At 35.5% G+C, this 27257-nt stretch overlaps 3 protein-coding genes and 2 non-coding genes across 7 annotated transcripts; 1 reads left to right on the plus strand and 4 right to left on the minus strand.

Annotated features, from left to right (window-relative positions):
- Window positions 1-732: 732 nt before the first annotated feature.
- On the minus strand, window positions 733-20162 carry nop2 (NOP2 nucleolar protein homolog (yeast)). 3 transcript variants are annotated; one of them, XM_005157940.6, is made up of 16 exons: window positions 20024-20162; window positions 19415-19550; window positions 19261-19300; window positions 19100-19167; window positions 17656-17885; window positions 16683-16905; window positions 15691-15890; window positions 15316-15405; window positions 8332-8419; window positions 8101-8241; window positions 7769-7908; window positions 5953-6042; window positions 5680-5802; window positions 2925-3022; window positions 2663-2799; window positions 733-2585 (listed from the first exon to the last, which is right to left on the minus strand). In XM_005157940.6, exons 2-16 carry the CDS (start codon window positions 19518-19520, stop codon window positions 2155-2157), a joined length of 2205 nt encoding a protein of 734 aa, XP_005157997.2. In that variant the 5' UTR covers window positions 19521-19550; window positions 20024-20162; the 3' UTR covers window positions 733-2154.
- Window positions 13256-13395, minus strand: LOC137488013 (small nucleolar RNA SNORA29). The gene has a single exon (XR_011006878.2). It is a non-coding gene; the product is annotated as a small nucleolar RNA SNORA29 (small nucleolar RNA).
- Window positions 15482-15623, minus strand: LOC137488014 (small nucleolar RNA SNORA29). Its single transcript, XR_011006879.2, has one exon. It is a non-coding gene; the product is annotated as a small nucleolar RNA SNORA29 (small nucleolar RNA).
- Window positions 20163-20766: 604 nt separating the features above from the next.
- On the plus strand, window positions 20767-21669 carry gtf3c6 (general transcription factor IIIC, polypeptide 6, alpha). The gene is given in 1 exon segment (NM_200262.1): window positions 20767-21669. A coding segment is annotated over 1 exon segment (552 nt). The 5' UTR covers window positions 20767-20910; the 3' UTR covers window positions 21463-21669.
- A 1103-nt stretch (window positions 21670-22772) lies between these two features.
- On the minus strand, window positions 22773-26343 carry emg1 (EMG1 N1-specific pseudouridine methyltransferase). Its single transcript, NM_001040337.2, is given in 5 exon segments — window positions 22773-23186; window positions 24326-24534; window positions 24632-24773; window positions 25947-26048; window positions 26179-26343. Coding segments are annotated over 5 exon segments (717 nt in total). The 5' UTR covers window positions 26329-26343; the 3' UTR covers window positions 22773-23072.
- Window positions 26344-27257: the final 914 nt, after the last annotated feature.

Raw genomic sequence — 27257 nt, forward strand, 5'->3', positions numbered from 1 at the left:
AGTTATGGATGTTGGAAGCAACACAGTTTTTTGACCGAGCTGATCGAGTCTATTGTAACTGTATTTTTATTGCATTTGTTCAGTAAACCTTTTTTAAAAGAAGATTCGGTCTTACTCGCGTTTTTGCACATACTGGTCGTTGGAATTGAAGCTGCAAAAGGTGATACATAAGGATTTGCACGAAAGGTGTGCCACTACACTAATTATCTTGTTTAATCCTGCCCTTTTTCACAGCACCATACTACAGAATTTCGCAAGCTCAAACTCCAGTATGACAGCAGCATTACTTTACTGCCATTCAAATGGCCCAATAGGCTTATGACATAGTATTGTTCATTGCAGGAGTAATTAAAAATCTATGTGGAAGTAATACCTTATCCAATAAAACTTGTCGCAAACTCCACTTCTGGAGGGCTGCAGCTCTGCAGTTTTGGTCCAACCCTAATCAAACACAGCTGATCCAACTAATCTAGAGACTTTTAAGCAGGTGTGAGTTGGAGGTGGCTAAAGCTAAACCGCGCAGAGCTATGGTCCTCCAGGAATTGAGTTTGAGACAATCAAGTGATGATCTATTTTTGTAAAACTATCTTAACTAGCATCCATGGTGAATACCCAGCAAGACATCCATTGACAGACAAACAGCTCTGCTTGTTAATCGTAATAATCTAAACTTATTTTAAAGCCTCAACAACTACAGGTAGATTTAAATCACTTCACAAACTTTCTGATAAATTTTTTAGTCTTAAAATTTTTTTTAATTGAACTTAAACCCATGCAGAGATTTGAAACAGGAGATGCTAAATTTCTAAATGGTTTCTGCGTTTTGCTTTACATAAGAACACACCTTTCCTTAATTAGCTTTAATTTCTAACAAATTTTTAGCCCAGTTTAAACTAGACACTCTTGAGTTCCACTGATTATGGCTTTGTTCAAATAACTAGTACAAAATGCGTTACTTGGCAAGCACCATTAAATAAATTAAATAACTTTAGCATAGATTAGTTAAATGCTAGAAACAAAAACTAATCAGTACAGTACAAAACAGAAGAGGTAGTTCTTGTTAAACACAGACTGGACACTCCATCCCTGCAATCATATGTGCAGGTGAATGATAATTACCCTTCTACAATACCACTTAATCAACTGGGTGCCAAACTACTCTGATCTAATGCGTTTTACCCACAGGCCTGCTCAATGGCTTCATTTACCCTTCAGGCACAACCTTAAATTATCTCCTTGCATGTAATCACTGCAGTGTGATTAAAATAAACGCTTTGCCTACACATGCACTACATTTCAACAGATTTAACAGCTTTGGGAGGAACAAGCAGCGATAATTATGGCGTTTTGGGCCATCTTTTGTGGAGACAGAAGGATTCCATACAAAGCACAGAGAAAGTATCACAGTTCAGAGGGTATGAGCTCAGGGCTTCGCCGCACACAATACGATATGCGGGTTACTATGGTTACGTGGGCATCTGGCCAAAAGGGTAGGAAGAAAGATAGCATATAGCTGAAGTTCATCCACAGAGCGTTTTAGCCATTTGAACCTGAAGAAAACTTTTTGCACACTGACAAATGTTCTGCAGCAGGAGCCAAATGATGTGAAAAGAGAAGTCAAAAGGTTTTGCTGAACAGCACTCATGATGCACTCGGTCTGAAAGAAAAATTTCACTTCTACCTCAATAGTTTGTGATCCGACTTCTGAGGTGATGTCCTCAAAGGCAGAAAATAAGAGTCAGATTAAAAAGGCAGAAAACTATTTCAGTCTCTCAGAGGAAGCCAATAAACTATATATTTTTTACTTTTTTTTTTTTAATAAGTGTGATGAAAAAAACTGGCATATCACATTCTTTGCAGCATTTCTGTTAAATGTTTCTTTGTTTACGAAATAAAAGCAGACAATGACATTTACATTTATGACATTTATATCACAAGAAGGTTGAAGTAACCTTCTTGGTGAATCAGTAAGGTTGACAGTCTTGAAAAGCAGTATAAATACACAAATTCACTGTGTAAGTTACTAAAGAATGATCTTTGAGTCCCCAACAGCAAGCTGGGACTGGTTTAACTTACTGTCTTGGGTCAAACCACTGACAGATCCCAGTCCTGAGCATATAGGTCCATGTCAATTTACTGTCAGATGACTAAAGTTCACTGGCCACTTTCTTGCTGTCCAAGCATACTTTTTAACTTCTTAAATTTGTTTTTCCCGATTCTGTTCTTCTTTTTCTTCAGCAGGTTCTTCTTTTTGGTTTTGTTTTCTTTCTTCTTGAATGGACTGCCCTCTTTCTTCTCCTTTATCCCCTCTGTTGTTGGATTGCCATTCATTTGCTTTCCCTTCTGTTTTTTGCTAGGTTTCTCAAACTTTTTTGCAGCTTCACTATCCAGCTTGGCAATTTTGGCTTTTTTGGGGCCAGTTTTTTTATTCTCAGCTTTCTTTTTAACGATGAGTGGCTTGGATGTTTGAGGATTCAATTTCTGTTTCTTTTCAAAGCTGCTTTTTTCTGGAGTTGAAGCAGGCTTCTGTTCTTTCATCTCTGATAAAGCTGCAGTCTCCATTACAAGTGATTCTTCTTGATTTTCTAAGGAATATGTTTGAAAAATTGAAGTAAAATACAATACAAATTTGTGGATAAAATCTTTTGAAATAAGCACACACCTGTTTCTTTTGGAGCAGTAGGGATGGTGTTAGACAGCTTCTTTAGCTTGGCCACAAAAAACCCATCCATGTTGTGAGAGTGGGGGTAGAATCGTCGAGACAGTTTAAGAGAAGGATGGAAACGTTTCTCTTTGAATCTACAGAGAAGAGATCAAGATTTTCAAAATGCACTTTATAATTTCTCTGGCAAACACACTTGAACTTAATTTCTAGGACTATAACCTTTATTACTGTTGATGAATTTCAAATAAGATCTCATTACCTGGTAAATCCCTCTTTGCCAAAGTCCAATCCAGTGGGGACAAGCTTAACATTTCTCTTCTTCAGAGCATAATCTACCACCCACTCATTCTCTTCCACCTATAGAGACAAATCAAATCTCATACCAAATGGACAGAAAATTGGCATATTTCAGCAGACATACTTTAGCTTTTAAAATATAGATTAATACATTTTACATCTACCTGTTTCACTTTTCCTCTAAAATGTTGCAATATCTGCTTTAGTCCACAATCAGACAGAAACTTAAAAGGCTTTCACCATCAACTCAGATTTAGTTCACAGGTTGCTTCTTTATTGTTTTGAAACTAAGATTTGTATACAATTTTTAGACTGTAAAACTTTGAGGCCATGAAGTGTTCATTATTTCCAGGCCAAAAAAATGTATTGATGGAACTTGAGCCCAGGATATGATATCTCAAGCATTATGATCACTGACCTTGAAGGAATTGGTCATTTGTTCCGGTCAAGCCTAAATGGTTTGTCATCTCCTCTGAGACAAATGTTGTCATATAATGTGAGATGAGAACATTAAGTAATTTGGGGAATCATAAGAAGTGTCCTGGATGCAACACTGTCTTGTGTCTGTAGTAATTTATTTCAAGAAAATAATCCTTTCATGAAGGATGCATTTAATTGACTTGACAATTATTTTTCAAGTTCAGGAGAAGAATAAAGGCAGTCGCACAAGTCTTCACATTGTTTCAAATGCGTACCTCCAAATACAGTCACATACTGTATTTAAGGAATAATTCACCTCAAAAATGTACATTTCTGGCTTAATGTAATGATGCATTTGTGGCCGCAAAAATCACACGTGAGCTGACACATTGTTTGTTTACTACCGAGAAGACACAATTGAGGTCTACTTTAATGTACATAACCTGCATAGGCTATGAATAGTGAAGTATGCAATGTGAAGATACAAAATGTGCCGCACCTAAAACTACGGATACTGGAAGCCTGTGCTGGAATTTCTTCTGCCGTGTTGCTATCAGTGTGTGAAGGGTGGAAGAAGAGGGTTACACTGACAATCCAACACAATGGGCAGCACATTGAACACATTTTATAAATGGTCAGAAACTTGTAAATAACTCATGAAAGAATAAAGTTATGTTAAAATCAAGCACGCCATTGTTTTCCGTGTGAAATTCCCAATAGGTTTGATGCGTCACATGACCCTCTTCCTATTGAAAAAACAAAAGTTGGATCTAAAATGGCCGACTTTAAAATGGCCACCATGGTCACCACCCATCTTGAAAAATTGGCCTGCTCATGCATACTAATGTGCCACCAACACAGACATCCCAAGTTGGGAAAAGTTTTTTACGGCGGATACAGAGTTGATTTTGGAGGTTGAGTGAGCGACGTATCCGAGTAGGGGCGTGTGCGCGATTATATTCTGGTATAATAACTGTACTGTTAATAACCAGAACAATTTGAGTCTGTTCAAGTCAACTATTCCAAGTCTATACAAAATTTTAACATACAGTATTTTACGCTACAGTAGACCTCCACACAGGCCTAATATTATTACTGTTGTTTTACCATATGTTTGAGATTTAACAATAATTTAACAATATTTAACAACAATAATAGTCTTGTGTTCGCCATTGTGATATTCTTTAAAACGACAGGGGGAGGTCAAAAGAAACAGACCGTAAAATCAGACGGATAAACAGAAAAGTAGAAAATTTCTGAAACTTTGTCATATCATTAATATTCAACATTTTTAAACTTATTCTTTTTATAAATTATTTAAGTGATTATTAGGATTTTTTGAATCATACAAGTTTTTTTTAATCAAACTTTGATGCATCACTTACTTTTGTTCATATCTCGGACAGTTTTACCAATTAAAGTTTATTAAAATATCATTGACAACAGAAAATGGGTTGCTCAACAAATATATATATATATATATATATATATATATATATATATATATATATATATATATATATATATTTATTATGGCAAGAATAAAAGCAAAATAAAGTATACATACTAAAAATACAGATTTAGCTCACTAAACAATTTACACATTACTGTTTGGCTAGTTTCTGTCCTATAATTATGCTAAGAAGGCAATAATGGTCCAACATTCGTGACCATTATCAGTTTAAACCGTAGTAAAACAGGGTATACGTATATTTTAAACCAATAGGTTAAAATATTCCTTTTCGGTTATCAAAGAAAGAATTTGTTCCTTAATTATATTTTTGTATTAAATTGTTTTAAATTCAAAATTGTAACATATACAGTGTAAAACCTATGACTACTGGAAAAACATATTTCTGTAATTGTGTACCTGGGTCTCCACTTTTGCCATGACCTCTTTTGGCTTTAACAAACTCATCCCTCAGGTTTTTCCAAACTTTAACAAAAACTTTCCTCCTTTTCCCCGAATTTCAAGCCAAGAATTATTGATCATCTGGTCATCTCTATGATCAAGAATCATAAAGATGTCTGTACAGGCGTACCTGTTTCAGACAAACTCTCTTCAAAGTGTTTAGTATTCAACTCAAATCAAATGTGGCACAGAGCAAACTTTGCTCGAGTCTCATAAAAGATCATGCGCTCCTCTAGCTGAAATAATATCGCGTGCACCCAAAGCGAACCTCCGCAAACACATAGAAAATGTCACAATCGTCACGCACACTCAAGAAAACTAGCAGACGCTTCGAGTATAAACCAGGCTTAATTTAATTAGTCTGAGTTTGAGATTAAAAACTTACCATAATAGAGCATGTGCAGTAAACAAGGTATCCACCAGTCTGAGAGTCAGCATTGACAGAGTCGATAGCAGACAGAATGAGCTCCTTCTGCAAATGAGCTGAACGAAGAATATCAGCCTCATCCTGAGAAAAGAAAACATAGACATTTTAGAACTTTAAATAAAAATTGCAACAGTCTTCAGAATAAAGATTGAAGCATGTGGTCAAAAACCTTAAGATCAAATACCCCAAAATTAAAAGGACACAAACAGTTGGTTTTCAGAACAGAATTACCTTGCCGGTTTTCACTGCTGGATCTTTGGAAATGACTCCAGTACCTGAGCAAGGAGCATCCAAAAGCACTCTGTCGAATCCTCCCATTACCTACAATTCAACACAAAACACCTCAGAAAAGACACATATCGTCACCTTAGAATTATAAGGTTTTATCTGCGTTCTGAATGATTTTAAGATATTGAGCTTCAAAGTTTTTGCATTCTATATAGCAAACAACATGTGTGTAACAGATCTTTTTCATACATTAACATGACAGAGACCCTAAGGGTTCTCTTAATGTAAATTATCAAAGTTCTCTTTGCAAATTGGAGTAAATAAACCACGCTAAATGCAGATACAACCTTCTCATTCTGAAAAGTCATTTTCCGCTTGGAATTATAAGGTTCTATCTGGCAGATCATTCATTGAAGCATTACTTATCAAGAAATACAATAAAAATATATATAGTTTAGTGTTGTAAAAACATGTTGATGCTTGAGAAAGTTAAAATTTTGCTTTCTGTAACATTTATTTCATGTTTTAGGATAAATATTTTTTCTTTTAAAATTAAGCATACAAGGCTGTACTATTTTTTTTTCCAGTGCAGCTGTTAATTTTATCTAATTATTATGTTCATATTTATAAAATTTTATGCTTTAAATAAATTATTAAATTATATTTATTGAATTATATTCCCCATGAAATGAATTAAGTATTTGCCCTTCAAGGCTTAATATTAAAGGTATAGACTTTAAAAGAAACAGACTATGAGCAAATGAGTTTAATAAACACTGAAAAGTGTTTCACTGACTATATATACACAAATAAAAATGTTTTACATTTAATATACAAATTTTTAAATATTAACTTATTTTTCCACAATATAAAATTGAGCATTTCATCTCAATGTTTGCGATGCGTTGGCACAGTGGGTAGCACGATTGCCTCACATCAAGAAGGTCGCTGGTTCGAGCCTTGGCTGGGTCTGTTGGCATTTTTGTGTGGAGTTTGCATGTTCTCCCTGTGTTTGCGTGGGTTTCCTCTGGGTGCTCTGGTTTCCCCCACAAGTCCAAAGACATGCGGTACAGGTGAATTGGATGAGCTAAAATTGGCCAGAGTGTATGTGTGTAATTGAGTGTGTATAGGTGTTTCCCAGTGTTGGGTTGCAGCTGGAAGGGCATTCGCTGTGTAAAACATATACTGGATAAGTTGGTGGTTCATTCCGCTGTGGCGACCCAAGATTAATAAAGAGACTAAGTCGAAAAGAAAATGAATGAATGAATCTCAGTGTCAAGAAATGCTTTTAAATCATTACATTTACACACATTTAATTTTGTGTGGTGTGGCATTATTTAGTCGACTCTGATTTTGTGTGATTTTGTCTTTCTGGTGTTTCCTGCTGTCAATGGAGCAATCCGGCGAAATGACAAAGAAAGCTAATCCTAATTGGTCCTCGTGCATGCATTAAAAATGCTGATTGGCTCACAGATAGAACCTTATAGAGCCAAACTAAAGTTCAACTTTGTAGATACACCTTTTTTGTTTTTTAAATAAAAAGCCTTAAAATGTAAACAACATATAAAAACACATCCCATAATGTAAATAAGTTGCCATTTAAAAAGAATATGTGAATAACTCAATTTTGACAAAAATGTCAGATAGAACCTTATAATTCTAAGGTGATGATATAACACCTAACCACATTAAGCCAACAGAAATGCATGTATAATTCTAAATGTAGCCAAAACAGAACAGTAAAAAACAAAAAGGTCTACCGAGTGTGAAATATTGCATGACCAAATAGGATTGAAGAAAAAAAAAAAATAGTGCTGACCTTTGGGAACTGTCTGCCGTCATAGTTGCATATGACAGCGTTGGTGACACCGAGGCGATGGATGTTTCCCACCACACTCTTCAGTCTGTCTACATTTGCGTCATTAGCCACGATCATGCCAGTATTCCTCATGAGCTGAGCTGCACCAGACATATTATACACAAACTCTAAAAACCTATTCTGACACTTCAATTGTTATTGTAGAAAGATAATAGTGCATGTTTTCACATTGCTTTTATTCTCGTGTGTCAGCTGTGCCAATAAAAAAGAGATTAGCCACTTTACAAAAACACAGCAGTTGGTCTGACTGCCGTAGAGAAGCATATGCTCACCCATATAAGTGGTCTTGCCTCCAGGAGCGGCGCTCATATCCAACATGGACTCCCCCTCCTGGGGAGACAGAGCCATTACAGGCAAAAAAGAAGATGCGCCTTGTAACATGTAATGGCCTGCCAAATATTCAGGAGTTGCTCCTGTATAAAAAACAAACGATTATTATTGACATTTGAGCTTACGGTCACCAGAAATAAAGAACAATGAAAAAATCTTATTTTGAAACTGACCTATGGGAACAGAGGAGTCATAGATAACCAGCCCCACTTTTGACCATTTCCCCAATGGATCCAGGTTTACTCCTCTGTTAATCAGAGCCTATGGTATGAATGAACCATTAGATTACACAAGATATCTGTGAACCAGACTGACATCTGCATAACCACTTTGACCATTTTTGCACAGTAATAATATGTTACAGGTGTTACGTTTTGAAAACTTGTAAAACAAGACACTTGTTAAGTGTCTATCTTTTAGCAACATTTAAACATTGTTTAAAAAAACAAAACAATATTGTTTCCCAGAATTAGTCATATTGATTGTATCTTCAGTTTAACCACGTCAATTGGTTCGTAGTTTGACAATAGTCATAGGTCAGACAGCAGGAAATTTTCGGATATCTTCAGACACTTCAAGAATTCCAAAAGAGGAAAAATTTGATCGCAATGGCCATTAATTGGCTATTTAAACAATTTTAGCCGAGGAATATAGGAATCTTTCTGGATTTAGAAAATGTGTTTCAGACAACCAATTCATGGCCAAAATCACAACAGGAGTCAGTCTTTACAAAGCACTAACAATTTTAAGTCTTCTAAACACAAACTAACATGTTTTTGATTAAATCTGAGAGCTCTTTGACCCTTTATATGTTAAAAGCCCAGAAAGGTACCAAGAACATTGTCAAACTATTTAATGTGACTTATTTCATAAAAACTTTTATTTCATGTGTCATAATGCTCTCATGAAAACTTGATGCTAAAGAGACAAAATGGCTTAATAAAGCACTTACAAAGTGCTCTCATGGTGTGTAATGTAGCTGTGTGAACATAAACAGCATCTCTGAATGTAAAATGCTCAAAGTTCAATGCAAAGGGAGACCTTAGTTTTTACAGAGTTAGCTTAGCAAAGCCTACATTGTACGAATTTTGGGAACTACAAAAAAATACTACCGGGTCTTGTGAGATCACAAGCGTACTTTTACCGCGCGCACACTGCGCAGCTAAGGGCCGTGGCCAGAGGCGTTGTAACGACAAAGACAGAAGTGCGTAAAGTTCAATATTAATTATGTTCCAGAGAATTATAAAATACATAGCAAGCATGATTAAAAAAAACACAGCTTCCAGAATCTCTCCCAGTTCAGTGCTGGATTCGGTTAATATCTCCTTAAAGATGGAGCAGCTACAACAAGCAGACGCTGTGAACTCTTGACAGGGTATCTGCACATTTTTAACAGAAAATTTAAGACCTTTTAAGACCTTTTTAAGTCCTCTAAAATGAAAATTTAAGACTTTACCTAAAAAAAAAAAAAAAACAGGAAAATGTTCAGTGTGAACACAGAATGATGTGGTGAAGTATGGCGGCAAATCTATGGCGGCAAATCAATGGCAATATAAATCGAGCGCAGCGGTGATGTTTGCGCGCGAGGAGAAGTGAACCGTGAGCAGATTACTTGGTTGACTTGGTTTACTTGTTATCTCTAACGCTATTGGCTACTGTGCCTTTCCGGAAGTTAGCCGGGATTGGACGCAAGTTAAAAGATCATGCCGTTAAATATATATACAATTTGCAAGTCATAATCATAAGAAACTTTCTGAGAAATTTATGAACTTTATGAGGATTCAATCTCGAGAAACAGTCAAATAATATCCAAAATAATGACTTGCATTCTTGTAACATGACTTTCTGAACCCATTTGATTTGTCCGTGCAGCACTTGTCTGGTTTGTTGTATTTTACTTCATTATTAACCACAACAGCAGTGCTCATTATTACACTTGGGGATGATCTTTCTAGGAAAATATTGTCTTCAGAAGAGTTTATTTGCGTTTTAGATCTTTATAGATAATTATAATTAATTTATCTTTATAGATAATTGTTAACATTGTTTGTAATATAGATCAGTGTAAAATATATATATCTATATATATTATATATATTTTTCAATCTCATTTTTAGTTAATGATTGAATAACCTGCATATAAAGACTTCAATCAAAAATGATTAGCCCAATTAAACATAAAAAATACAGTGACAGACATTCAGATGGGATTTATCGCCACCTATTGAGCAACAATTTAATTTCTACAATCTTCGTTTGGCTTTACTCACTATCCATTACATCATTCCACTTCAGAGGCATACAAATACTACTTTCTATACGACAGGCCCACATCTTAAAGGTCACATATGCAGTTGAAGTCAAAATTAGTAGCCCACTTTTTTCTTGTTTTATTTCGGCAAGAATAAAAGCTGTTTTAATTTTTTAAAACCCATTTTAAGGTCCATATTATTACCCTCTTTAACCTATTTATTTTTTTCGAAAGTCTACAGAACAAACCATCGTTATACAATAACTTGCCCAATTACCCTGCCTAGTTAACCTAGTTAAGCCTTTAAATGTCACTTTAAGCTGTATAGAAGGGTCTTGAAGAATATCTAGTCTAATATTATTTACTGTCATCATGGCAAAGATAAAATAAATCAGTTATTAGAAATGAGTTATTAAAACTATTATGAAATAGTTTAGAAATGTGTTGAAAAAAATCTTCTCTCCGTTAAATAAAAATTTGGATAAAAATAAACAGGGGGCTATTAATTCAGGCGGGCTAATAATTCTGACTTTAACTGTATAGTGGAATAACAGACTAATGGCAATATATTTACTATAAACCTTTGTACTTTATGCACTGCATGCATGTATAGCCTATTTTGTATACTATTGTCCATCCAATTTATTCTGACTTGTTCTTCACAGAAAATGAGTCAAGGACAATGAATCTTAGAAAAAAAAAAAGATTTTTGTAAATTTGAACACGTTTAGTTTGAGTTCAGTTTAAATGTAGGTGCTAAACTTCATCAAATGGTTCAAAACACATTTAAAGTCTGAATTATTCGTCCTGATTTAATAGCCCATGTATATTTTCCCCAATTTCTGTTTAATGGAGAGATCTTTTGCCACATGGTATAACTCTCTCTTTCTCTCCCAAGTAATAAAGTTTGTTACAGAAATATATCTCATTATTTTGATATGTCATTATATGACTTGGTCATGATGGTAAGAATAGGCATTATTATGAGATTAATTATTACAAAAAATATCTCATTATTGAAAGTAAGTCTCCACCTATTATTACTGAGAAAGTAAGTCTATGTTTCACACTGTGACATTATGATAAGATTTCCTATATAATTTTATTTAACGGGGAAACTAGCTTACCTGCGTCCAATCCCGGCTAACTTCTGGAAAGGTAGAGTAGCCAATAGCGTTAGAGATAACAAGAAAACCAAGTCCCGCCCTAGGACTCACAAAAATCTAAACTGTTTCGCGCGAGCAGAGAGAAGAACCAGCGAGCGAGCGGAGAGAACTGATCGCGCGCGCGCTGTAGGCATGACCTCGCTCGCGAGAGCGTACATCGTGCGCACAGATGATAATGTGCACGCGCGGGACTTGTTTTCTCGCGCTGGATCAGTTGAGCGCGCGCGTGAAGATCCCCTGTGCGCTCGCGAGCTGTAATTTTCTCGCGTGTAGACCTGTAATCTGCTCACGGTTCACTTCTCCTCACGCGCAAACATCACCGCTGCGCTCGATTTATATTGGCATTGATTTGCCACCATAAGACGAGTCGGACATGATATTTAAGATCCCACATGAAATTTAAGACCTCCTTATGGAAAATTACAGAATTTAAGACATTTTCAGACCTTAAAAATCGAAAATTTTATTTAAGACATTTTAAGACTTTTTAAGGACCCGCGGGGACCCTGCTTGAGGCACGACCTGTAAGTGATTTTATTTGTTAAAATTGATCATTACATGTACAGTGTCTAGTCTTAATGATATGTTGTAGCAAAGATGTAAACAACGGGAAATGCTGTTAGCCACCGCTAACGATTTAGCTACGAATTAATATTTATGAACCGCTGAAACCGCTGTAAACACACACACACACTTCACCAGCAAATGCAGCCTCTCTCTGTGTGTGTGCGACTGTAGTGTTTCTCTATAGGCAGCTTTTCCATGCATTTTACATCTTAGATAATAAATTTGCAAAAGACATGTGAACAATTCATGTTACTTACACAGGAATATTCCAGATATATGTGAAAGACGGCGTGTAACGTGTTGAGTTAAAAAAATACTGCAGAGCTCGACTAACTCATGTAGCAGCAGAAAAATGAAATCAAGGCTTACACAGGTCGCATCCCACATCTTTTGCTTTATTCTCCTGACAGTGTCAATGTAAATTACAGAAAATAACTTAATCCGAGCATCAGAAAAAAAGAAAAATAAATATCAGTCCCGCGTATATGCGCTTCTCGTGTTACAGATAGTTCATAGTATACACAAGCACACACATTAACACACACACAGTCTCTTTAAGAGGAACCTCACCCCATTTTCACTCATTAAAGACATTTGTCAGATTTTATTTTAAAGAGCAGGGATGAGGTTGACTGTTTACACAAAAAACGCATGCTTGTACGGGTATGATGTAAAGCCGATTCGCGAATCACAGCACATTATGACATATGACCATTCATAGTCACTTGAGGGGGCCTTTTAGAGGAACAAGGAATATTAGTCGTTTTCTTGTTAGGCGAGTAGCTGTATATAATCAAAGTAAGATTTATGAAAAAATAACGCAATTTCCTTCAAGTGAAACATGAGCACACATTGCTTTGCATCTTAACACAACCAAGTCTTAAAATTACATTCTGGACCACCCCTTTAAATTATAGCTGAACCACTGTAGAAACATGGACTGTTTTGATGTTGTTCTAGCTACTTTGAGGCTTTGAGCTTGACCATTGCCATCTTTGGAGATTTTGAATATCAAAAAATATTTTAATTTGTGTCCTAAAAAATGAACAAAAGCCTTCAGGGTTTAGAATTGCATGAGGGCGAGTGAGTAATTAATGACAAAATGTTCTTCTGACATAAATGTACTGCCAATTCATATAGAAGTGGAGGGGGTGTAGCCAACCACCTCTTCAGATCTTGACAGAGTTCCTTTATCCTGTTAGCATAGCCACACACCTTGTGAAAAAGCAGATGAGTGGTACTAAAACAGGAAGTATCTATACTTCAGCAAATTATTTTCACGTCAACCTGACCTTGTAAAAATGATAATATTCTCTCTAGTGACATAAGCTGGATTTTCAACTCATTCATTCAGCTAAAACTCCTTTCCACAATCAACTACAAGTTTGCATTTGGTTTTCAGTGCAGTCCCTACATTACAAAATCTAATCTACAATGTATTAAACTAATGCTTTGCAATATGTTTTTTTTTAATGATGATATTCTGAGGACATTTTCACATTTACAAACCTGGCGTGCGCGTGGCACAAAGCAAAATGTGATTGGTTGGTTAACCTGTCAGTCAAATAACAAAGTAGGAGATCCTTGACCATTAAAAGTGGCCAAAGTTCTGGCTAACAAAGAATGTAAAGAACATGTAAATCTCAAGGGTAAGCTAATAAATAGCAAACAATACAGTTCGTACCGCGTTCTGTTTGGCCAGTATTCCACCAGGTTTTATACTAGCGTAATTTACATCAGAAAAAGGAAACAATGGTATTTAAGGCTCACGATATGGACATTTCCAGGCACTGAACTGTTATTATTTAACTATGCCCAGATTTTCTCTATAAGGCACCTTTAAAATAAAAATAAATAGTGCTGTCAAAATAAGTATGTTAATGCATGCGATTCATTTTAAATTTTTCATGCGTTAAAAAAAAAAAAAAATTTAACAATTGACGCAGTTGCAGGTGGAGGGAGTTGTAGTGAAGGGGTGTTCAACATGCAAATAAATATGAATAAGACCAAGGAAGCACTTTTTGGAGACAAGTTTTAGTATGAAACCATTAATCTCGCATCACCAGGCTCTCCAGAATTTCATTCAATTTCGGATGTTTCATTTTAACTTCGACTTTTGTTTTATAGGAATTTGATACCGCATGGCCAAGGGAAAGAAAAACCTCAGCATTTCGTGACTCGGTGGTCCATTAAGGTAATTAAAAAACTGATGAAGTCGCGAGCTGTCAAAGATAGCGCATCCTCTTGCCTTTCAGCATGCACCCTTCCAATATTTCATCAATTTTGTTGTGTTTCCTCCTTAAACGCAACGAAAGTGTATGCTTCACGTTGCTGTGTCAGAATCCTTGTGAAATTTGATGATGCAATCATGCGTGTTAAACATGAAGGGCGCGTTGTGTGTGTGTGTGAGTCTGTTTGTCTGTGTCAGGCCCGTGCAGGGAGCACAGACCCTTACAGGGGCAGGTGCTCAACGCGATTGCAAAGTGAAGAGTAAGTGCCTCCTGAGAGGGGCATCTCATCCAATGAGGGCAGAGGGACAGTGGCTCAAGCCCGAAACTGAAAGCGAGACGTGACTTTTAAGGGTCTGTTTCATATGGATTTCTTAATCAATCTCATGGTTCAATGAACGCAAACTGCCGTAGTTTATTAAATACGTAAAACCCTCACTGCACGACAGCTGCGCACCTTCAGCAAACCTCCTCATTCCAGCAGCAAGATGGCTTTATGATTGTTTATGAGCGCCAATAGTGGCTGATCTGTTTGGCAAAATATTTGACTGCATGTCACCACAGTGCATGTCACAATCTCCGCTGTGCTGAGCGAAAGCGCTTACTAATTAGCGCAGCACCGATGACATAAGCATGCCCAGGCCCGATTGTAAAGTAAGTGCGGGCCGTCGGGGGAGCATGAGGGGGTAAAAGCGTGCTTTGGCCCGGTTCGAGGCAACTGTACATAGTGCGAGTAGGGCCTAAGGTTACATGCTGACTGACTGACTGTCTATCCAGTCTATCCTAGAGCAATCAGAAAACAGTTTAACATTTATCATGCAACTTTTTGATCCACATTTAATAACATTTACTTAGCATCGACAACAAAACAGTATAAAAAGTACCTCTTTCTTTCAAAACATTACAACATTTTGTTAAAAAAATAAATAAAGATAAATTTCAAACCTGAGCCAGGTCTCTCCTCCTGGTTTTTAGGGTGTTGGTTCTGATGGTGACCGGCCTATGAACTTCATTGGCCTCAAGAAAATCAATCAGCTAAAATTTAAAATTGCAGTGCAATTAACAAATGAAAACAATTTTTAATAATTACAGCATTGAAATGATCATTATCAGAGAAATGTACTGTCAATTCATTTAGAGGTGGAGGAAGTGTGACCATCCACCACTTCAGATTATGACAGACATTTTCTTTATCCTGTTGGCATAGCCACACACCTTTTGAGGAAGCAAGTGGGTGGTGCTAAAACAGGAAGCATTTACAATTCAACAATTTAACTTTTTACAAAACCTTTCATACTATGTATAGATCCAAACACAAACCTCAGAAAGAGAGAAAAGATCCATGAGTTTGCTGATGAGGAACTGGTTGTAGCTGTAATAAGTGCAGAGGTCGGCACGCAGTAGAGACAGATACTCAGATCTCTCCTTGCCTTCTTCTCTCTTCTCATTGAAGTTAGACAGTACGTCCACATTATCTTTAATCCTCTGATGGATGGTCTTCAGGTCCATCGGTAAAAGACCTACATGCATGAGTAATTAGGGCAACGGGTTAAATATTAGTGCTGGGTGGTATATCTGTATATTCATATATTCACCAATATATATATATATATATATATATATATATATATATATATATATATATATATATATATATTACACACTGAAAAGACTTTATAATACCATGGTCAAATCTAGAGTTTTTAAAAGTGCCAATGAGCATTTTACAGTTGTATCTATCCACCAGGAAAGCAGGTTTTTTTACACTGCTGCCATGGACAATCTACTCATTTTAAACCAGTTGCAGCAGCTTTATAGTAAAGTTCTTTGTCTACTCAATGTAAACTGCAATAAAGACTCAAGTCATTACTCATCATGAGCAGTTATTTGAAAATGCCAATTTGGCATTGTGCGTTATCTAATGTGAAATATCACAATGGACGATGGCATCATCGTCATAGGCTGTGGTGAATTAATTATTATGAATTAATTATATAATTATTAAATAAAAAATTATTTGTAGCCTACCGTTTCAACTAGCTGACCTGCATGGTCTTTGTTTTATCCATAAACAAATTATAAATAAAAAAAGAGAAGTTGAACACAAATTACCACCTGTCAATCACTTTTTCCACGGAAGGTTGGTCGGTAAAAAAGGTGCACAATCAACAGTATCTGAGGTTTTTACTAAAATTACTAAGTACAAGTTTGAAAGTGAAAGACTGAAGCAGTGTACTGACGCGGTGATACATTACCTGATAGATTCAAAAGACCAAAAAGAGTATTAATAATTATATTTAAGCTGTCCTCACCCTCCTTAGCTCTGTCTGCAGCTCCAGGAAGTTTGAATTTTTCTGTGGTATCAATATTTGCTTGAACAGTATCCTCTTCCTCCTCCTCACTATCATCCTTTTCCTCTTCTTTGTAATCATCGTCATCCTCCTCCTCCTCCTCCTCATCATCATCATCATCACTTTCTGGTTTCATGCTTGTTTGTTTTTTCTGTTTTCTTGCAGCTTTTTCTATAGGCAGCAGCTGTCAATGAAAAAAACACATCAGAAAACTGTATATTTTCAGTTTGTCTTTTTTTTTTGAAGATTATAACATGTCAATTGGAAGTAAAAGGTTGTAATAAGCTGAATATCTTGCCTCAATGTTGAATATTTTTATTTATACAGTACCAACCAATTGGTTTTTAGCATTTTCTTTTTAGTGAAAAAATAAATATTGACAGCCCAATTAAATACTAATCCAAGAAAAGAAAACAATATGCTGCTGATAAAGCTTCCAGTGAATCTCTAAGCAAAATTAAGTCAAGCATGCTTTACTGTTGGAGACAGCTTTTTTCTGAACCTTATTTTGTGGTAGCAGTAAAAGAAAATAAAGGCAGTGTAAAAACTACATAGACTATTTCAATGTGGTGATGTCATTGTCTCATGAAAACTTCCTGCTTGTTTTCAACTAAAACAGAAATAATAATCCAACTATTTTTTGACTGTTAAGCCAATTCAATGATAACTTTACATTAAAACACCTTCCATATGATTATCCCAATATATATATATATATATATATTTTTTTTTTTTTTTTAATTCTCGGAAGCAATGAAAATTATGATAATGTAAATTAGGAAATGAATCAATGCTATTGTTATTGTTTACATCCCTCAAAATAGTCTATATTATAGCACTTCAGTTCATATGAACCAGTTAATGACATCTGGCAATGTCAAAACTTCCCCCGATACAAATATTAGTTTCACTGGTTTAAACAAAAATTACATACCTCTTCTCCATCACTGTCTTTTTCATCACCTTCATCAGCACCATAGTCATCAACCATATCTTCATCATCATCATCTTCATTCTTTATATCCTTGTGATCAAATGTCTGCTCATTATCGGCATCATCATCATCTTCCCATTGGCTGTCACTATCCTCATCTTCCTCAGATTGTTCAATCTTTCGCTTCCTCTGTGCAGGTTTCAGCCACTCTTTATTCTCATCAGAAAAACCTGAAATATGCATAAATTGATTAGCAAACTTGAGTATAATGACACTATTATTCCATTAGTTTCAATTTTAAAAGGAGCCTTTAATATTTAAAAAATCACTTTATAAGGGGTTTAAACACAGTTGTGTGGTAACCGTGTGTGAATATAGCCTGCCTCAACAGTAAAAATTACTAAGTCTATTCTTAAACACCTAATAAAAAAGCTTGCAAAAACATTTTGATTGACATTTTTGCTTTGCACTTGTCAATAGGGAGAAATTCCCTCCCATTAGTGACAAATCTCTCCCTCAATGGATTAAACAGACACAAGAGAAAAGCAGCTGTCCACCTTTAATCTCCTACTACGGTGAAACATGGGTGTTTATAGCTCCACCCTCTTTTGAAAAGAGTGCTGGGAACACCATCCCATTTAAATTTAAAGGGACAGTCATCAATACAGCACAATTTGGATCAAGCCTAAAGCTGTTGACTGTCCTGGCAATATTCACTCATTTCAGCATTTTGAGTTTACTCGCTTCATTTGCTCATCAAATTCACTTCACAACAGACGTGGATTAGCATCATGGGCGGGGGATTCTGTCTGCCCAATGACTCTAGCTTCATTGCTAAATGGCTAACATGGATTTTATTGAGAAAACTGCTGTTTCTGTGCTTTCGGAGAACTAAAATAAAACAGCGTCAATTCGTTTGGAGCCATGTCTGCGTCCACTAAATCCATTCAGTGGTGCACCCAGCTCTGCGAGTTCTTCAACTCCTCCAGAAAATGTACCTGGACGATGGAAGCTTCCAGCGGTGGTTCTGAGTGAGCTGAGCCCAGTTTGATGAACTATTGTCGGCGTCGGCAGGAGGATTTTTCCCCGGGAGACCAACAACAGGTGCTACGTCATAATCCTGCGATGTGTGCGCCAATCGCTCAACTCGCAACGCTTCATGCGTATAAATCACATCATTTGCTCCATGTCATTCACGCGTATCGTGCCAGAGGATTTCCATCCGCATCGTTAGATTAACTTAACATGTAAAATCACTTACGCTTGACGCTTCTTCAGCATCTTGAGTAAACGCAGCATAAAAGGGGCAGTTTCAAAGAGTTCTAAAAAAAATATTAATGTGGTATTTTGAGCTAAAACTTAACATAAACACTCTAGAAACATCAGCAACTTATTTTACATCTTGTATAATAGTGCATAATAGGTTCCCTTTAAAATGCAATACCTTTTTTGGGCTTTTCCTCTTGTTTAGGCTCTTTGAGCTGCTTGGTAACCTGGGCTCTCTTTGCAGCTCTGCACAAATAAAAAAATACATACAATTAAAAAAAATAAGGTCTCAGTATAGATAAGAAATTATTAAATGTTTTCATATCATGAGAAATTTACCGTTTCCTTGCTCTGCTTGAAAGTTTTTTTGGCCCCTCATCTGTGAAAAGAGACAGTTGAACAAAATTAGAAACTAAATTAAGAATGCAAGCAAGCATGCATTAATTAAGAAAATAACAACAAATTAACATATATTAATATATGTGCCATTTACCATCAGCCAAAAACTTGGAGAGCTCAGTTTCTGCTCCTTTCTGTTTCCTGGCCTTACGTCCTGGTCCTCTTTTCACCTTAATAGTGGGATCCAACTTCCTTCCCATGTTTGACACTTATAAGGTTGTGCTACAGCACTGCTGCAAGTAAAAAAAAAAATCAACATCATTTAACGTCAAGCATATCTCTAAGCTTGCAAACACTACACTGTATATGGATTGTCTCATGTGGCTTTCTTCCAATATACAGTGTATCCCACTTTAAAGTAAAAACACTAATTAATTAAAGTTTTCCCTTGTATTTAAACATATATCTGTCTGTTGTGGTGAGAATTACAACTTTAAAATTACTTTCATAACAGGCTGGTTGATTGTTAGCTAGGAACACGAAACTAGTTTTAACATGTGCCAACATTCATAAGGCCACAAAAATATTAAATATTCATATTTAAATTGTTGCAGTAAATGTAAAACCATGTTGAGATTAAACACGATGTGTATTCTGGACACTAACTCGCACGGCTGCGAACTACGAGCCTAACATTAGCTTACTGTGACCTAATAAAGACATTTAAAAAATACTGTAAAAACGGCAGTTATCGGATACTCACAGTTTAACAAAACCGCGTTCCTCAAATTTTCCGACTCTTCTTTAGAACACTCAGTAAATATATAGAGGCTTTAATGTACTAAAGTTACCAGAGAACATGTGCCACTCATACTGCTGTGAACTCGCGCACATGTGACTTCAGCACACGTTGGTTTTCCGGAAGTTGCTAGCGATGCCCGACTCCTGATTCTTGGAGTCAAATCTTTTTAACGAGTCGTTTTTTTCTTCAGCATTTTCAGGCTAATTAAATTTGGTAAACGTTTAATAGAGAAGAAACACAGAACACACAAATAAAACATAATGTTTTATTTACCTTTATTTATTACTTGATTGTGTACTGATAACATATGAACTATTCAGACAAAAAGAGGTGGTTGCAACCACCATACCAGAACACATTACATTTTCAGGGTTAACGTTACCTAAATAACAACACAATGGCAATCACAACTAGACATTTTACAGCATGAATTTGCCTGTATAAAATGTGAAATAATAACACGTAAAAGGCAACAAAATTTTAGCATCAAATGAAATTTTTAATACAAAACACTCAGATATAAAAGTTTATTTAGCTTATTTATTGGCTATAGTCTTAGTAAAATACTGGTCAAACTGAATATTGGTTGCAGCAAACAGGCATAATAAGTTACATCGATTAATTTAAAATAAAAAGAAAAATTTTAACAAACCGTGTGTTGAATCATTAAACCGGTTAAAAACTGTTCAAAGCAACCGATTCTCGTAAACGAATCAGACCCCCCAGTTAACTACTTCCGTCGCGTACATTATGCGAAACAATTCGTCGCTAACTTAGATGTTAAGCGTTTCAATACACGAGTTGCATCTTCGTCTCATCGTATAGATAAACAAATAGTCTTTTTAGCCATGGAAGACGAGTGGGAAGAGGAAGAGCAGATGGTTGTGGCTGAACTGTCAGGAATGATCAACTCTGACTTAATCTCCAATCGGCAAGGCACCTGCAAGATAGTGGACATCGACAGCGAGCAGCCCATGCTGCAAGTCGGCCGGTATCTGTTCACCGGTGAGTACGAGGACGCTATCGGGACATGCGTGATCTTTGAGGAGGACAGGTCATCTTCTAATGCAGCACTTAAATACAAATGTCACACAATGAAGAAACTGATGCTGCAGCGAACGTTTCTGTCAGAGAGGAAAGAAGACGAGCCCGTCTCCAACCGCATAGAGGTGCTGGCTCTCAACGAAGAAGAGTCGTTCGGTCGGAAGAGCGTTTGTCACTACCTGGACCCCATAGAGACGGACAAATCTGTCCTTGACGAATCTAAAGACTGTGAGGACCCAGAGAAGAGCGGTGGATCAGCAGATGAAATGGACGAGACGCTTCTGGAAAACGAGACGATGAACGCCAGCAACTCTCTTTTACCGGAGTCTGTGCAAGAAGAGGACGAGAGCCCCTGAAATACTTTTACTAATGTACATTCTGTATAATGTAAATATAAGCTTTTTTGGTTAAAGTTTTGTCCTTTGCTGACATGAATGAACGTCTGTCTTATTTTGTCTGTTTTACCCATAGTTTTACCATGCACTAAGCGCCAAAACATGTCTTTATGGTTGGAATGGATATTGTAAAAGAAACAGAAAAAAACATCAAGCAAAACAATAACAGATAAAGCTTAATATAACAGGATGAGAGACTTTTTGAAGTGAGAATGGGTAATATAAAAGTAATAGTAAATCTGTGAGTTCACAAATCAGAACACTCATACACTGGTGATTTATAAATATATATATATATATATATATATATATATATATATATATATATATATATATATATATATATATATATACACACACGCACACACACAAACATACATACATACATATTTATCCTCCTTCGACTCAGATTTTTTTTTTTTTTGTGATTTCCTACATCCTCTGGGTAAAAAAGAAATTCTACAATTTAGTTTTTACATTTTGTTTTTATTTTTTATTTTACAGTATAGTGGACCCTAGGACCATTTTAGTTAGAAACGACCACCCCTCAAAAAAACAAAACTGTACTGGAAATGGCTGTAAAGGGATGTTAATCCAATATTAATGTGACAAAAACAAAAGCCATTTTCCCCCTTTTGTGTTGAAATTTCTAAAACTGTTTAGTCTGAAGAGCCCTACTAAAAAAAAAAATATGTTAATCCTAAACAAATTTAACATAAAAGCGATTTAAAACAGGTTGTCATTCTCTAATTGTCACTCTAAATCAGAGTCTCCCTCAACTATTTTATAAAGAATCCTCTCTGCTTCAGTTCAGCCTCCTACAGCATGCAGTCATTAATTACATTAAGATGGTCCTGGTGTCCACTATAGTGGACATTTAAAAAAGGATGATATTTTGAAACACAAACAAGTTAACATCTTTAAAAGCTAAATGTATTGTTCCTGACACTTTAATAAACAATTTATATATTTAATAATAATAGTAACAAAACATTTAAATAGCTTAATTTTACATACCTCTTTTTCCCATAAAATGTGCTTTTTTGTATGTCAGCCATTTTGGATGCAGTGTAAGAATTGTAAATACAACTTAATCAATACAGGCTTAAACAAGTTCAACAAGTAAAGCAATTCAGAGATAATTGTTTTGATTGGTGATTTTGATGGAAATGACCATGCACTTTTACACTACTTCAGATAAAAGCATCTACAGTAGGCAAACAATTATCATACTTGTATTACATTTGCATTATAAAGATGAATAAGACAAGTTTTTGTTTGTTGTTGTTTATTGCAAGGAGAAAAAAGGCAAAGTGATTCTTAAAGGCAAATCTTAGTTAAATATCAAATGTATAAACCTATACAAAAAGTTAGAAACTTAGTTTTCAATTCTTAACACTTTTTGCTGTTTGCTCTATAATAGCTTGCTTCTATGTGGATTATCTTTGTATGGCATAATTTGACACAATTTGTGCTTTAATGAATGGACCAAATGAACCTACAGAACACAGTCCAAATATCTATTTTTCAATCATGCAAGAAATATGGCAGTGCATATCTGTTTGGCTTTGTCATAACACACCCCAGACCTCTTCAAATGCTGAACATATTTTGGCACAGGCCAAAGCTGCAGACAGAGGATAGTTACTGATAGAAACGGTCTTCTCTGTGTAGTCGACATTTACCTATGACAGGACAGAGAGAATAGAGAATTTATTTACTTGGAAAACAATAGCGATTTGTAGCTTCATGAAATTTTTTTATGCTTTAAAAGGATACAGTGGTTGGCAAAACCATTTAGAACTCCATTTTTATCAGCAGGCAATATGTAAAAGGTAACTTGCTGTAGTGTGCCAGTAGAATTTTTAGGTTTACATTTTTCGACATTCATTTTGACATTAATTGTAATAATTCAGTGAGATTTTTGATTGTCTGATGATCACAGCAAATCTGATCTCACCATCATCCAGTCTGTCAGCATCAGAACAAACTGACGCAGACTAATATCAAAAGACAACATCTCAAAGATGATTCAAGAAACATACTTGCAAAGCACTGTTAAAGGGATTGTTTACCCCAAAAATGAAAATTTACTCACTATTTACTTACTAAGTGGTTCAAAACCTTTATCAGTTCCTTTTGTCTATCAAACACAAAATAATATAGTTGTTCCATAGGAAAAACAAATAGCCATTATTTTTTATTTTTTTGACAAAACATTTTAGATGAACAATCTATAAATGCTTAAGGCACTTGTGTAAAAATGCTGTAAAACAAAAATATGTAAATGAAAAAATAGCTGTTATGAATCAACCTCTATTAAATAAACAGTGACTACCGTTTGCATACAAACATGCGTTTGTCTTAGGTACACTTGTGTATAGTTTTTCTGAGTATATAGGTTTCTTGAAGCATCTTGGATAAAAAAGTCTTACTCTGCTTGTTTTATTTCTTCATACAATTCTAGACAGACTGGATGAGGGAGAGGTCAGATCATTCTGTGTAACACTGGGTGCTATTAAACAAACTAGAATCTTACTGGATACTTACAGATAATGGCAAAAATAAATGTCTGGAAATTACCATTTCCTACCACCGTTTCCTAGAATAATGTCTTATTCTTATCTGCATGACAAAATAAAATTGAAGCCTTTTTTAAAAAATTGTTTTCACATTGATTACTTAAATTGTTTGACCACAACAAGCAAAAACAGGCTTTTTACGCTTACTATTCTTAGTACAGAAAGCTAGTGTGTGTCAGATGAACATTTCAGACAGTGTGAACTGTGCAAAAAAAGGTTGAGGAAAGGGAAGCTAGACTTACTGCTCCATGTGCAAATGCTCCAATGACAATGGCGGCAGGTCCATCATCTGGCACAATTGTTCTAGGACATACAGCATCCCCAGCTTTGAATGATGTAGAAAATCGAGGGCATCCAGGTGGCAGGTGGTCTGACACTGGATTCTTAATGAGTCTTAACAAACGCTGAGGGCCGTCTGCTGCTCTCACACTCAACTTGTGCAGGAGCTGGACTACAGGAAGATAAAGAACAGAAATCTTATAAAAACAGAAACTAGCTAAGAAACTGTAACATTTTTGCATTGTAATTATGAGAATTTACTAATTTACCCATGAGTCCACAAAATCTGGCAAAGGTACGAGGAATTCTTGTTTGTGGGTTGATCTCGATCAAAACGTTCTTCTCTGTGTGAATGTACACTTGGAGCAGGCCTGCTCTATTCAAAGGACTGTCCAATAACATCAACAGACACTGTGGATAGCAAATATACAGAAGTTGACCAAATTATCATTTAAAGAATTAGGTAAACTGCATCTTCACAAGATGGCTTGCTTTTCAACAGTATAATGCTCTCTGAACTGTCATAGAATGTGCACAAGGTGGAGTATAAGCTTTTAAACATTAATAACTTGGAATTTTTTTACCAATACCATATTATTTTGATCCCTAACATTTATTAATTAAGAAAAACTCAATGCAATGCCAAACAGTCACGATTTGTCAATTACCCTTAAGTGTGGAAAATACAGAGATACTCTAATGTCAAAATAATGCTGTGTAAATTATGAAAAAACATGTTCAAGCTGTTAAATTATATCTATCTATCTATATATATATCTATCTATCTATCTATCTGCTTAGTAAGTAAAAAGTGTAATTTTTGACTAATTGAATTTAAAGGCTTTTCAGCTTAATTTAGCTTTAAACATTGTTAAATGTGTAATAAAATGTTATATTTAATTGTTGACGAAATATTATAAACTTAATTTCCTTATACATGCAAAAACACGATAATAATAGATCATTTTGAGAAGCTTATATTCTTATACATGCCAAAACATGATAATAATTGATCATATTGAGCAAAAGTAATCTGCAAAATATGCATGTTTTAATGGCATTGTTTATGTTCTGCTCTCCAACATGAAAACACTTAACACTTCTTGTTTAATGAGGAAGAAAAATAAGGCAAAGTGCTTTTTATACATAAAAGCAATATTTTATTTCCTAGGTGTCAAAAATTGCAATTACACAAGCCAGTTATTGCTAAAATCACCTCTCTTTATGAAAAACGTTTTTAAAGCCTAAGTATTCATCTTCTAACACAAACATTACTAAACCACTTTGTAAAACAATTATACTTATTTGCATTATTTTCACACTAAGGTTTTTTCAGTAATGGTATCTATAGTCTTACTTGTCAAACAAAACAACCCAAAAGTGTCTGTCATGAAAGAGGCTAACTAAATAAAACATACTTAAAAGTATTTGATATGGACCAGAACACAAAAGTGTAATGTGATGTTGTTTCGCTTGCAATAGCAATACATTTTCGTTTAGATAACTCTAAAATAAAGCATCTAAAACTATTTTGTATCCGTGTAAAAACGAATCGCATGCATTATGAGGGTTAATGTGTTTTACCTGATGTGTGATATCAGGACGAATCTTCCCTGGGTCTCTGCCACTCTTTATTATCATACTCTTGTGCTGATCACAGTTCAGCAACTCAAATGTCTTTCCAACCTGCATAAAGATACGTTTACATTCAACTTATAGATGCAAGCTGATGATAAATAGTAGTAATAATGCTCAAGTGAACAGCACATCATCCAAAAAAGGGGTTTCAAATCTACGGAGCCACTTTGTCTTTTACCTTTACGGTTTCAAGCGTCGCTCCTTCTAAAACAACGACAAGACGCTTTTCAGTCATCTGATCGTGCAAACTTCTTTGCTGTTTAGCTTGTTTTGGTTCATATTCATCTAAATGTTCCAGACCACGCTTGTCTCCAGCGCGTGCAGCCATGTTGACATAGAACTATGACGCTTTAAATGTGCGTCACAGCAACAGTTTTGATCAGAGTGGCCGCCGCTGATGATGTACGCCAATTGTTTTTCTTTATATTCCAGTTGCAGTCCTTTCCTATGATGACTTGGTGAACTTGTTAACTTATGAACAATTTATGAAAATTCATGAATTTCCTTTACCCTTTAATAAATTTAACATTATTGTAAATGCTATCCCAAAAGAATGAATACATCTAACAAAAAGTAATATTTCATATATAAATAAAATAATTATAAAACCCTCCTTAGAAAGTATTAGTATATATGATAAAAAAAATGCAACAACAAACTTATTCTTCGAAATCTCCAAAAAAAAAAAAAAAAATGATTTGCTCCAAGAGTGAAATCATATTGGTCAGCGCAAATAGAAGATATTGATTGGAAAAGAGCATGACTTCTCCCAAAAAATATAATCCCAAACAAAACAAAGGAAATCCATTTTAAAATTCTGCACAAAATATACCCGGTCAATGCATTTATTTTAAAGTTTACTGATATTGCAATTGCTTGTTCTTTCTGTCAGAAAAATTCGGAAATCTGCATGACCCTCCGGGTGCTCCGGTTTCCCCCACAGTCCAAAGACATGCTATACAGGTGAATTGGGTAGGCTAAATTGTCCGTAGTGTGTGAATGTGTGTGTGTGGATGTTTCCCAAAGATGGGTTGCGGCTGGAAGGGCATCCGCTGCATAAAAAGTTGTTGGATAAGTTAGCGGTTCATTCCGCTGTGGCGACCCCGGATTAATAAAGGGACTAAGCCAACAAGAAAATGGAATGAAATTATTCTAGTCCCATAAAAATGAAGATGATTCCTTGCTTAAAGCTATTCATTTATCGAACAACAACAAAATTTGTAAGTTAATAGAAACTCATGAAAATATTATGCTTCC

Source organism: Danio rerio, chromosome 16, assembly GCF_049306965.1.
Source record: "Danio rerio strain Tuebingen ecotype United States chromosome 16, GRCz12tu, whole genome shotgun sequence".
Lineage (NCBI taxonomy): Eukaryota > Metazoa > Chordata > Actinopteri > Cypriniformes > Danionidae > Danio > Danio rerio.

Excerpts from the sequence above, each read along its gene's own strand:
- nop2 (XM_005157940.6), bottom strand. The coding sequence starts at position 19,520 with ATGGGAAGGAAGTTGGATCCCACTATTAAGGTGAAAAGAGGACCAGGA. Across the intron at positions 16,906-17,655 it reads AAGACAGTGATGGAGAAGAG|CTGCTGCCTATAGAAAAAGC; the intron begins GTATGTAATTTT and ends TTTCATTGACAG. Across the intron at positions 6,043-7,768 it reads ACGGCAGACAGTTCCCAAAG|GTAATGGGAGGATTCGACAG; the intron begins GTCAGCACTATT and ends GTTGAATTGTAG.